The 13,761-nt window shown below is 42.0% G+C and overlaps 1 protein-coding gene across 4 annotated transcripts in view; it reads right to left on the bottom strand.

The window, feature by feature from the left end:
• ksr1a (kinase suppressor of ras 1a) overlaps positions 1-13,761 on the bottom strand; it is a 28,749-nt gene that overhangs the window by 9,047 nt on the left and 5,941 nt on the right. For all 4 annotated transcript variants that reach the window (XM_028596177.1, XM_028596179.1, XM_028596180.1 and 1 more), the window contains 8 exons: positions 8,956-9,096; positions 4,595-4,742; positions 4,014-4,503; positions 2,090-2,271; positions 1,100-1,169; positions 883-966; positions 604-665; positions 408-517 (listed from right to left, as the gene is read on the bottom strand). In XM_028596177.1, the coding sequence (XP_028451978.1) occupies positions 408-517; positions 604-665; positions 883-966; positions 1,100-1,169; positions 2,090-2,271; positions 4,014-4,503; positions 4,595-4,742; positions 8,956-9,096 (1,287 nt within the window). The remainder of the gene's footprint in view (positions 1-407; positions 518-603; positions 666-882; positions 967-1,099; positions 1,170-2,089; positions 2,272-4,013; positions 4,504-4,594; positions 4,743-8,955; positions 9,097-13,761) is intronic.

The raw sequence follows: 13,761 nt of genomic DNA, 5'->3' as shown, positions 1-13,761 counted from the left end.
TGCTGGATTGTGTTATGGCAGAGATAAGAATTGCTTGATGGCACAACATGGAGTGAGCTTCACTAATGTTTTGAAAGGGCAGATGGTGAAAAAAGACTGAAAAGTCGATGTCAAAATGACTTGCAGAACTATTTGTCTTTTATCTCCAAAACAAACACATGCAGACTTGGATAAGAGAGAGGTTTTCTGTGCGAATGTGGCCTTAATTTTCATATATACAAATGCTTAACATGGAGATAAAACTCTAGTCTGGTATTTCAGTGGCAATCTACACTATGGCTTACCTAGTTTATTTCAAGGTACATAGTTTGTAATTTCACAATGATATTTTATAAGTCTACACAAAGGAATACTGTTTGCTGTAATGCAGAACTCCTAAGCCATTTAGATTTTATATTGTTTTTAACCTTTTTTGTAATGGCCTTTGGTAGTGTTCCAAACTGCGGTGCTTCTGGCGGCCGGTCCACAGGGTTGTTTATATCAGACGGAACAGACTCAGTCCTCCGAATTTTGGCGACTAGAAAAGAAATTGGAAATGTCACAACGTCTATGCGCAGTACATTGCGTCAATCGACTGCAGATTGAGGATAGAACAAAGCTTACTTGGTAGAAAGGAGATTCTGCAGGATGGGGCTTCCTTTGTGCATTTGTTGTGGCACTTTAACCTGCACAGATAGTAGGCAGAGTATCAGTATATGGCACCTAAATCACTCTTTTAGTCCAGCTCCATGCACTCTCACGGCCAAGGGCTGAATCCTGTCAGAGCTCCTGTTTTTCCTTAATCTGCATTTCCAACACGCTACTGTTCTACTGTCTCAGTCAATAAGAAACACACATAAAAGTTGATTGACGTACCCTTTAAAAAGAAAGCGCTTAACTCACCGACAGTGTTTGCACTTAACCCCAAACATCATGTTCTTCTGGCACACCTGACACGTCTGGGACAGCCAGGACTTGGTTGAAAACCTACATAAAACACAAGAAATGCTATCAAACCTACAATATTCTTTTTTATTTCATTAATAACAAATCTAGCGTGTTAGCTTTATTATGACATAAGCTTTGGATAGAACACAGTGTACGTGAGCAAAAGATCTACCTGTGTGTGACTGCTAGGCCGATGTCCCTCCTCACTGCTTGTGGGGAGCTGCGATGCCCTGCTACGTTATCTAGCCGGGGGAAGAGAGAGAGGGAAGGATGGGAAGAAGGGGAGAGAGATTGGAGGAAGGATTGGTTATGTCGAAAAAGACTTGGTATCTAATGACCCGGGTGGTTAATCACATAAAAAACTGAGCATTTAACAATTCAGATTTTGTTATTAGAACAGAGTCAGCCCACATTTGGGTTGTGATTCCTTCACAAAGAAATGCTGAGGTTTTTTAACATTAATATGTGTTCCCCCAGCCTGCCCATGGTCCCCCAGTGGCTAGAAATGGCGATAGGTGTAAACCGAGCCCTGGGTATCCTGCTCTGCCTTTGAGAAAATGAAAGCTCAGATGGGCCGATCTGGAATCTTCCCCTTATGAGGTCATAAGGAGCAAGGTTACCTCCCCTTTCTCTGCTTTGCCCGCCCAGAGAATTTGGCCCACCCATGAGAGAGAGACATCATGGCTTGCAAACAAGCAAAGTGGCAGTTGGTCAAGGCCACACCTTAACCCTCCACCTGGGCCCCCTCTCTCTCCTCCTCAATAGCTAAAGACACAGAAATGGCACATACTAAGGAAAGCTCATTGTGGGACTGGCTCTGGTGGCTGTAATTCTGCACCAAGGCTGAATTTCGACTTCAGATACAGTATTAGGGGACCACTAAGGTCTATATAAAAGCATCCAAAGAGCACCATGTCATGGGACCTTTAAGATGCTCTGTCACATTCAAGCCTTAATACAAGCACACACACTTGCACACAAATGCATATGAAATAAAGAAGAGGAGTTATAACTTTTCAGAACCAATCAAACCATCTATTCTTATTCATCACAGCTCTTATTGGATAAACATGGACTATTTTTGACACATCATACATGCATATTGACCAAATAAGTGAATAAAAAAAAAATTAAAAAAAATTTACACAGGTGCATGACTCACTCTTAATAGTACTGTGCTCCTCCAGGAGGGTGGGCGTGCCAGGCAGGGTGTACGAAGCTGTGGTGGTAGCTGGGGTGACTCCAGGGGTGCGCGCTGACATGGCGGGGTAACGAGAAGGCGAGTCCTCACATCCATTCCCATTAACTTGCATATTCAGTAACAACTTATTCTTTTTAACACACCTGGAGAGAGGGAAAGCCAAAGAAACAAAATGGAATATCGGTAGGACCAGTATACTGGCAAAAACTACACTGGGTGTTACAGCAGGTCCGCAGCATCGCTTCAACACCAGACTGTACTGTATAGGGCAGGTTATGTAAGGGGTAGAGAGAGTACCTAAATAGCATTGGCACGGGATAGAAAGGATGACAACCTTAACACCCAAACTGAAGTCACAAGTACCGAAGCAGCAAGCAGTGCCAGCTCTGTGGTTTACACACGCGTGCAAACGCATGTGAGTATTCATAGTTTGGGAAAATAAATTTGTCTAATTGTATCTGTTCTGGTCAATCAGCTATCAGACCTCTGACTGTTTTACCATTGTAATATACCATACAGTGTACGAAGACAGGATAGCAAGATTGTGTGTGTGTGTGTGTGTGTGTGTGTGTGTGTGTGTGTGTGTGTGTGTGTGTGTGTGTGTGTGTGTGTGTGTGTGTGTGTGTGTGTGTGTGTTGCTTTGGATCTCTGACAGCTATATTTACTTCTGCTGCCTTTGCCAGTTTTTTTTTCTTCTTCTCTTTCACAAAAGCTTCCATAAACATACAGGATATTATGGATAAACATGTGGCTTGTTTGTGTATGTGCATCCAATCACAATAGAGGGGGAAAAAAATGAGGGAGAGAGATATATTGTGTGTGTCTTACCACCTATGAGCATTAGTCCTAGGAAAAACTTCCTGTTTTGACATGAGTCATAATCTCTGGGAATCTGTGTGGGGATTAGCTCTACTCATACAGCCAGAGCAAAAGAGCAACAGGCAGGATGTGAAAGGATGTGAGAGAGGAAGAAGGAGAGAGAGGGAACGGGAGTGTTTCTGGGTAAAGCTCTGCTTCTGTCCTGACTGAGGTGAGAACGAGACACTGAAAACTGCACCGGCAACTGTTAAAGTAACCCAATTACCTTAATACCACCATGATTGTGCTTGTTTAAGCGGGATATAGCACCCACTACTGCTATCTGTTTCCCTCATTTGTCCACTGGATGTGGAATTATTACAGGTTAATTGTCTAATTTTACAGAGCTCAAAATAATAATCTAATGATGCCAGTTTTGTTGTTAAATCAAATACAATTATGAATCCCTATGTATCCATAAAATTGTCGCCAATTAATCTTGTGTGGATCAATTAATCACTTCCACAATTAAACAAACTACTACTATACTACTACTGTATGTCAATGAGAATGAATCGTATTGTGTCTCATCTATTAGTAATGGAAAAGCACAATTTGCAGTAGACTCCAAAACGAAAAATCTGCTAAAATAAATTGAGATTTGAGAAAGTTAACACAGCTTCTCAAATTGCTTAGACAGGACATTTGTAGTAGCATCAACGGATCCTTAAATTAGAAATATATAGAAATTGGATTCATCATACCGCACATAAGTAAAAGAACAAAGGAAACAAGGTGTAAACAGCAAATGAGACCTCAGGCTTTGATAATGCCTGCATAATATAGTCGCAGAAGTGCAAAAACAATGCGAGCTAACTAAAAGATACTGTAGATCTCCTCTCACAGCACTTTCCTCCCACACTCCCCGATGGCCCTTGCTAACAAAGCCAACAGTGGAACTCGGTTACAATTACAATGTGATCTGAGGATTCCCATCTAGTTCTGTTCTGACCTACTTATGAAAATCTCTCGTCAGGGGTGAATTCTGCAAGAGTACGTTAGATTGAACAGCTTTCTGAGCACCTACTTGTTGGTGGGTGGGTCCTCGATGCGGTTGCCCAGCTGGGACTCGTGGCTTTTGCTGCGCGTCAGGGTGATGTTGGGAAGTAGATGCAGCACTTTGCGGGACGGAGGTGGAGGGGTGCAGGGGGGCTTCAGTCGGTGACGCCTCTTTGACGGCGGAGTTATGGGTGGGGTGGAAGTGTGTCCGTGGAGCCGAGCTGTGTGAGCTAAGGACATCGGGAAGGGATCTGTAAGAGGGCTTTCGCTGTAAGAGTAGGATGCCAGTGCCTCAGGCGTGGGCACCCCTGACACAGAGCCCGAGCGAGGATGAGGGAAGGTAGCGCAGGGGGTGGATGGGGTGGACTGGATGGCGGATGGGCGGGAGAGAGGTGAGGGACTGTGAGAGCGGAGTGGAGTTCCCAGGCCGGTTAGCTGGTCTGCAGTCAGTAGAGAGCCACTGTCCCTCCTTGAGGGCTCAGACAGCCAGAGACTGCCGTCGTCCCTCAGCTCTCCTCCTGGACGGCAGACAACACAGAAAAACACCATGAACAGAAAGAACGAGAAGAATACAACGTGATGCATGCAGATCACGGAGTAAACACATACCTGATTCAGTGGCACTCTTCAGACAGGAGAGGGCAGCACTGAGCCGGGCACATTCTTCTGAACTGGACCCAAGTCTTCGCAGTGTATCCCTCACCTGAACACCTGACATCTGCAGTAAGGCATCCAGAGACAACTTTGCTTCCACCGCCTGCAGAGGAGCAATACCAAGAAAAAGAAAAGGGTGAGCGCTCAATAACTATAAAATAAAGAGCGAAAACACAAGCAATATACATGATGCATCAGTGGGAAACTCTGCAACAGGAAATACAATCAGCAAGTATACCACTAAGGCGAAATCAGTTACAGTGTATAAATAGTCTTCAGGCTATTGGTGATTATTTGCTAAATGTTCAGAAAGAAGATTTTGTATAAACCTTCTCCTGTATCTAAAACGTAACACCATAATAAAACTGATGACATTTGTGCCACAGGAGAAAGCAAAGAGACTCTGCTTGAAGTCGTTTAAATAACATCAATAAAAAAAACCTTGTGTTGTAAGTTTTCTAACACAGCAGTGGTCTTAACACCATGGCCGGTAGGAGGCTGGAAGTCAGCATTAAAAGGGCAGCTTGTTACAGTATTAAATAGGTCACACAACCCTTTGACTTGCTCTGTTCCTGGAAATCGGTGGTAATCCTGTGGGTTTGTGGCATTTATCATACTGCTTCTTCCACTTATATGGCTGTGCAGATTATTCAGTACTACAGATGTGGTATGTGCCTGTATTAGAAGGTGGTAGTAAACACAAAAGACAGGACTTGGGCCCAAAATCTGTAGGAGGTCAAGACCACCTTGTTTGAGTCCAAGTTCAAAACCAAGCACAGGCAAGTGTTAGTCAAGTCTGAGCAGTATTTTCATTCTACCGTTTGAGAATCAGTTGCGTTCATTCAGATTCACTCAGGATTTCCTAATTAACACATGTTTGAATGGATGAAGTAAAGCGCTGTCTTTAGAAAAAAAAGTGGTCACTGCACAGGGGTGAAGGAAACAATGACAGCAGCTAACAGGAAGACAACAGACATCACACAAAACAACATTGTGCAAGTAGAGGAGTACATTAGAAAGGCAAAATCAGAGTGGGAGGCAGTCTGAGTAGCACTGGCAGGCTACAAATTACGAAAATAACACTCAGACAAGACACAGATACATGGCTGCTGGGACTGAATACACTGCAACTTGGTTTGACTTGTAATCACATTTCCCCCCCAAGTAGCTACAGGTCATTATGTGACAACATGCAAACAACTAGTAATTGACAACTTATCAAATTAGACATTATAATGTGAATCGACTCTTTTATCGCACAATGAAGAGAGTGAGAGAGAGAGAAAGAGAAAGAGGGTACTGGAAGAGTTCTTTTTTTAACTAGTAGACAGTAAACAGTGCACTAAATCAACAATGAGATTAGAATAATAAAACACGCCTTTTCACACTTTACAGTGTGATTGTGTAGGCCTATCTGTAGTTAACAAATATAGAGACTTTTCTGTAGCAAAAATGAATTGAAATATAATTGTACCTTTGATCTAACATTGCTTGATAGCCATTTAGTCAAATAGTAATTTGAACATCAAGTAAGGACCTTTATTAAAAAGGAAGATCCATTGCTAGTATGCCATACATGCAAGAACAATTCTTAAGCTAATTCCACATACTCCCACATCAGTTTCCTCTCATTTCCATTGGTTATACAGTATGCACACCACAATCAGAATAGTTTGAATAGAATAGAAAAGAATAGCTGAGGATCAGGGGGTTAAAGACAGAAACAGAAGCTGTGTGGATACAGAGCTACAAGCCTGAGGTATTTACCGTTTATTTTATGTTTAGTTACTGAGGCAGTAGGCAAAATGACAGCACAAACAGCTTGTGGATCACAGAAGGAAATAGTGGAGATAGTCTTGTGAGTTTAGAATGTTTTTCTGACATGGGAAGTACACAACTGCTTATCAGTCAGGTTAAACTCTAGCTCTGAGAGGGCAAACACTGATCACAAAACTAGGGCAACCTCCCACACTCATGTGTACACTGTAAGCAAAAGAAAACGCATACACATGCATGCACGCGCACACACACACAAGTGTGATGTAATGTTCAAAAGTGGCTGTGGGCCCTCCGCTCCCCTCCCACCTACTCACTCATAATAACATTACAATTTAAGCACCATGAACAGCATAGCTTGCATACATGGCTGCACTACTGTGGGCCTCCTTGATACAGTATTATTGGTCAGTATTGCTATGTACTGTATGTGTGCACAGCCATTAACATTACATGGTTATTGAGTACATATTAAGCCAAGTGGGTTTTAGTTCATATGGTCCCCTTATGGTTTGCCATTTTAGAAGTCTTCAGGATATAATACTCACATTTGCATACTGTAGATAGACATGGAACTGATAATAAATGCATCTCTGAAGGCTATCATACAAACAGACACATGCACTCAGGCAAAATGTACATGTAAACTCTATTTTTTATCATATTTTACAATTTTTGGGATATTTCTATTCTCATTTTTGCAATGGTTAAATGCTTTGGCAAACTTATCTTTAAGCCATATAAAAGATACAAGGAGGCTGCTTAGCAAAGCCACAGGCATCATTATTTAGTTACAGAAAGACACACATGACCATTTAAGCCAACACGGCATCCACATGCTTGACTAACAATATGCAATATCTCACTGGATTCCAGGTTAGAAAAAAAAATAAACGTGATCAATGTAATGTTTTTGGACCAGCCATTCCATATTGGCGATGATAAAGGAGATATACTGTAGAAATCTCAATCTAATAATGTTTGATCTAAATGGGTCCTCAACAAGCCATGACGGGTTTACATGTACATCTTTTGGGGAAAGCCCAGTTGGTATACAACACATACAAATGAGCACTTTTACTATATATATATAAAAAAAAAAAAAAAAACTCAAATATTTTAAAAGCAAAGAGAGCACTCAGCATGATTGATAGGACTAAGCTGTAAACAGAAGACAATCAGATATGGAAAGAAGGCAGTAAAAACATAACAAAAAGTGTGCACAAGCTTGGGACATATTAAACAATAACAAGTGCAGAAAGGATTAAAATAAGCAGGTTACGGTAAGGTCGCAAAACAAAGACAAACAGACAAGAACAATACAAACATACAGTAGATGAGAGGGATTTAAAGAGTTCACAGCAGCACAGGAAGGGCAGCCGGTGAAAGGAGAGGAAATTACAACTACATTAAACAAATCACGTGATGGAATGAGAATCGCACTAAACTTGCCAAATAAGGAATTTAATGCATTTTTTTTTCCAGGTGTGCATAAGCTGTTGGGTACTGGTGTAAGGAGAAGTGGTGATCCAGAAGACATAGTCCCTAAACAGTACACAGCACCTTAACTGCTAACACTGTAACTCCCTTATGCAAAGGCATGAGCATATTTGGTGCAATGCAATAATATCTTCAATAGTGGATCTCAAACAACCGGTTATCTCATTAGTCAGAACAACATAGTATTAAGATAACTGCACACTGCAAGATCATTTTTTTGACAGTTTTAGGCCTGTATTTATATAGGACAGCTGAAGACATAAAAGGGGGAGAGAGAGAGAGAGAGAGAGAGAGAGAGAGAGAGAGAGAGAGAGAGAGAGAGAGAGAGAGAGAGATGCTGCGTTAAGGAGTAAACCTCTATATATGGGTGCCTGCTCTACCAGGTGAGCTACACAGGCACCCAGTAACCTTTTTTAGCAGCAAAAAGTGAGTGAATGTTTGATTTTAAGTATGTTTATAATTAACAAATGTATTGATTAAGGTTTTTTTTTCCGTCAGAAATATGTCTTTTAGGGGCCCTCAACAAAGAGGTCAGAGGTCCGATTAACTGGTGGGGAGTCCGTGTCCTGCTCAGGGATCAAGAAAAAAAGTTCTCTCCAGTCTCACTAGCATGGCCCAAAAATATAAATGGCAGTAGGCTTAGAACAGGATTTTAAGGCAACCAAGGGGAGTTTGTCTAAAAGAGGACAAGTTAATATTGTAGCGAGCAGTCACTTTCCTATCCATATTAGTCTCATGAAAGATGCTTTATGTATTGCCTTAAAAGAAATATGGAAAGTATACTTTTTTAATTAATTAGTTAAGATTTGCTGCCACCGTTTGCTGCTCAAATATGATGATCATAAATAATGACGGAGCTCCTCTTTTAGAAAGACATTTTGATGGTCACTGGTCAAGTATTCCTCATGCACATGTGAGCGCGTACTGAGTACACATTCTGAATCCACATAAACGTGACACGAACACAGTCACCATGGCCAGAGAGAAAGAGAGAGAGATAGAGAGAGATACTGATATTCAAACAAAACAGTGTGACCTACCTCAATGAGCTCCGGTCGCAGGTTGATGGTGCGTAGCCAGTCTCGTAAGTGCGGGTAGCTGTCCAGGGCCTCGGGCCTCTCGGTCTCGGGCACTTTCTGCTTGCACTGCAGCTGTTTACAGATGTATTTCATCAGCTTCACCTGCAGGGAGCAATAGAGAACACAGCGCCGATGGGAGGGGCAGGTTAGGGGGGAGACTCACAGCGTGCTAGGTGCTCCAGCTAAGGAGCAGGGCTTCACTGTCACACACAGAAATGATGCAGTATGTGTGTTCTATTGTTACTGCAATACCACACATTAAGTGATTCTTTGGAGAAATAATACAGTTACTACAGACTACTGTTGCTTCTACAAAAGTGACATTACATAGTGCCAAATCCATCTTACATTCATCACCTCAGCTGATATACTGTATCTTCCATCAACAGATGCCTCTTCAGTATGATAAATGTTAACCTGATCCATGAATTTCTCCATTCTCGTTTTCTTTTCTTTTTCCCCATTCTGAAATCTATGTACCTGCAGTAACGATTCCAGTGTTTGTTTGTAACCCAATTTCCCAGTGCCCCCAATGCATAAGACAGTTAATTAGATATAAACAGCTATTATCATACAGAGGATCAATGAGCCGGTCATCTAATGAGAGCATCTGCACTGCTGGCACAGCAAACAAGTGTATTTGGAGCAAGGAAGCAGCTCAGTGATATAATGACGAAAGAAAGTTCCATATGGCCAGTCAATTTTCCAGTAAGTGTTAGAGGTACTGTACTCTCTCTGTTTGTTTCACCAGCTCTTAGAAAACAGGCTTTGGAATTGAACCTTTTGTCACAAACAGCCATGTATGTATCTATGATAGAGATAGATATATATATATATATATATATATATATATATATATATATATATATATATATATATATATATATATATATATAGATAAGCTACTAGGAATGATTGCCTTCCTTCAACTTGCGTCTCCTCATCCTCTACAAAAAGCATCTCCAATGTCTCCACTTTCTGGTGGTGGTGCTGCTGATGAAGCAGGCGAGTGAATGCACAGTAACTCCCCCCCCCCACGATCTTCCTCTTGAGCCTTGCATCTGCTAATCAGCACATTAATGACTAAAGCCCTGGTGAAGACCTTTGTAGTATCTCATGACATGGGGCGCATCACCTAACCAGAACATCCCAAACCCAGCTGTGCTTGAAACGGTGAGACGGTGACAGACCTGTCGCCGTCTCAAAACGCTCATACTCAACGACATATAAAGCTGCAAGACTTTACCTCTGCGCTTTCAAAGCCAATGTCAAGTGCAGTGGTCCTGTGAGTAAGTATCACAATGAACACCGCAGTATTGGCTTGCAGCGGTCCGCGTTGTGCAGCTCAGCGCGGCCGTATAGTGTGTCTCCTTATCTCGCAGTCTATCTGTAAGAGTCCATTACAGCAGGCAGCACCTTCAGTTGAGCCGTGCAACACCAGCTAGCTTTCAACCCACCACGCAACTCTCGAGTGCCTGAGCAACAATGAGGAGCGTGTGTCTTTCTCCGCTCATTCACACGTAGTCCGTGACACATCCACCTGCCAACCAGACAGAAACTCACACAGCCACGCTGCTCTCCAAAAGTGTAGCCTTGGGATGTGAAAAGGCTGCTTCGTGGCAGCTAACAAAAGCGTCTCCACCGAGGGCCACAGGGATGAAAGAAGATGGAAAAGAAGTCAATGCTCTCTGTGTCGACTCTGACTGCAGCTTTTCAGCTCGCAAAAATACTCAGCCATTATCAATTGCACTCAGAGAGCATAATCAAAGAATAAAAACAGCATGCATTATTGAATGTAAACTGATAAAAAGGGATGTTTTAAAAACTTACAAGCAAGGACCATGTCATAAAAGCTGATTGGTTAAGAAGAAAATAAATGCAAAAAAACAAAAACAAAGCTCACGTCACATTTTTCTTTTTTATTTAAGCATTACAATAAATGCTAGCCTAGAAATCTAGACCCACCCTAGCAGCATCAAAATTGTTTTGCAGCCAGGGGGGGTCTAGGCACTCTCCGTTGACTTGCGAGCTGGAAAAAACAAAATCTGGTCAGGCCAATCACATCGTGTATAAAGTCGGTGGGCGGGGCTTGTGGCTGCTGCTGCTGGAAACAGCGATCTTCTGGAAGACTTGGAGTTAAGCTTTTCTTTGAGAAAGAACAAAGAACGGCACTGAAGTCATTCTTAAAAAAGGAAGATGTGTTCGGAGTTTTGCCGACCGGACACGGCAAAAGTTTAATCTATCAACTAGCTCTGCTACCTTCTTCGTTGTTCTGCCTGTTTGTAGCGCTATCCTATTACGTGCAGAGGGAATTTGAAAGACAGCCGTTTGTCCCGCCCCTCGGATTGAGCTCCGTCAATGGTGAGATCCCAGACCCAACATATTGATGTGGGTCTGGCTTGTCAGGCTAAATAAATGCTCTACTGTTTCCAAAATATCTGTAGGTTTAGTTGGATGCATTTGACCTTAGAGCCCAGTCAGAAGCTGAATCAGAAAAGGATTTATTGCCAAGTAAGTAGCACTTATGTGGAATTTGCCTTGGTTGTTGGTGCATTAATAAACATAAACATTAAAGCTATAGTGTGTAGTTTCTGTCTCCCCCATGAGGAATTCTAAGTAATGACAACAACACTGTCGGCGGGACCACATTACGTGATCGCGCCCCCACGCCTCCCCCACGCAGTTGCTAGTAGCCACAGAGGACACGGAGGATAAAAAAAAAAACATGGACTCTTCAGAAGAGGGAATCATCTTCACTCGAGTTTCTGCGCAGGAAAGTCACCAGACGCCACAATCTTCTGAACATAGATATACTGAGAAATCCAGAGAGAGTTGTCTGTAGCTGATAGTCTTAATTAGCTTTGTATCAACTCATTTGGCAATGGCTTGAATGTAACGGATGTTCATAATATCAAACAGTTACGCACTGAAGCTTTAATATGAAATAAACAAACAATAAATACAGAAACAAATACATACATATTAGGGCTGGGCGATATATTGATAGTATATCGATATTGTGATATGAGACTAGATATTGTCTTAGATTTTGGATATCGTAATATCGTGATATGACATAAGTGGTGTCTTTTGCTGTTTTTAAAGGCTGCATTACAGTAAAATTATGTACTTTTCTGAACTTACCAGACTGTTGTAACTGTTCTATTATTTGCCTTTTCCCCACTTAGACATTATGTCCACATTACTGATGATTATTTATCTAAAATCTAAGTGTGAAGATATTTTGTTAAAGCACCAATTGTCAACCCTAGAATATCGCCGCAATATCGATATTGAGGTATTTGGTCAAAAATATCGTGATAATCGCCCAGCCCTAATACATACAACCATTTAACATTAAGGAAAAAGAGGCTGTATGGATGTGCAATGTTGAGCCTGTAAGAGCTGGCAGCTTGCTACCTTTGATATTCTCTTTTATACACATTTGGACTGGAAATACATATATCCTGCACACTTGCGAACATACTGGTAGACAAGCATGTATATAGACGGCAGAGTGAACAATGTAATGCTGTGATAAATGGTGCATCCAATCCGTTACAAACCAACATGAATTACAACTCAGAGCTCTCATTAAGGGTCTGAATTTAGGGTTTCTGTGTACTAGCATGGCTAGCAGTGAAAGGCCTTTACTCGACTTGGCTAATGAGCTAGCATCCTGTTTTACCCCCCTATACACTAGTGCAGTCCTGTGACGTCAGGTTACCTAGCAACCCCTCTTAGTCGTCAGCAACATTTCAGTGGGATTTTCCCATACATGTGAAACATGGAGCTCAGACACAATACATCTCAAAATACAAATGTCACCATGTGTCCTCACACGACAATAACAGCAGTAGCAACAAAACACGACAAACGTTTCTTTATCTCCCGTCACACGCAGAGCATTTACTTTACCCATTAACATCCTAAATAAATAAGGTGGATGGAGTTACACAAGCACACACGTCCCCAAATCCATCATTGATATCAGTGATGTGTGTGTTTGTGTTGAGAGCACAGCCAGGCACATCAACAAACCAAGAGATAATGACAGGCCCTCTGTATTATTTTTGGTGCAGAGTGGAGATAGCAGCGTTTGACGTGTGGCCTCGGGGTGGGAGGAGGGGGAGGAGAAATGGCGTCAGAGCCCACCTGTCAGCAGTGCTAAACAACACCATGGCAACGGCCTAATGCTGTGAGGAGATGAGTGACAACCAGTGTGTCTGCCGCCAGAGAGGGGAGAGAGAGGAGCCCTAGCAGGCCTGCCCGAGTCACAGCAGACTCGGGGAGCAGATCCCACTGCTCCAGTTGTTTTCTCAAGGCTCTTGCTGACACAGTCACTTTTGGTGCACCTGCCAAGGATAGCATGGCCTATCTGAGAACTGAGCAACAAAGCTCTATTCCAGAAAATGATATTTGCACAGGAAGGTCAGTTCATTTTTCTCAGACTGAAAATGCTCATGTTTCTTGTTGTCAGGACAGGCTTAGTGAAGCATTTCTACTCAGTGTCATATTAGCTGTCGATCATTAAAAGCCCAAGCAAAATCCAGAAGTTCTTAGATGTCTTTGGCAGATATTTGCTTAACAGTATAATCTATGGGTCAAATGCAATTGGGGATAACCGCATCTCAATTGGGGATAACTATACAATATTATCACTATTAGTATTATTTATTTTTTTTGGTTGTAGCTTTTAGGCTCCTCCAGTCAGTGTCACAGTCAACATGGAATAGTAGCAACAGTAGCACTGGAGCTAAAGGATAA

The sequence above is a fragment of the Perca flavescens genome, chromosome 13 (genome assembly GCF_004354835.1).
Source record: "Perca flavescens isolate YP-PL-M2 chromosome 13, PFLA_1.0, whole genome shotgun sequence".
Taxonomy (NCBI): domain Eukaryota; kingdom Metazoa; phylum Chordata; class Actinopteri; order Perciformes; family Percidae; genus Perca; species Perca flavescens.
The sequence above is the reverse complement of the archived record's forward strand: the minus strand, read 5'-3'. Positions and strand labels throughout refer to the sequence as shown.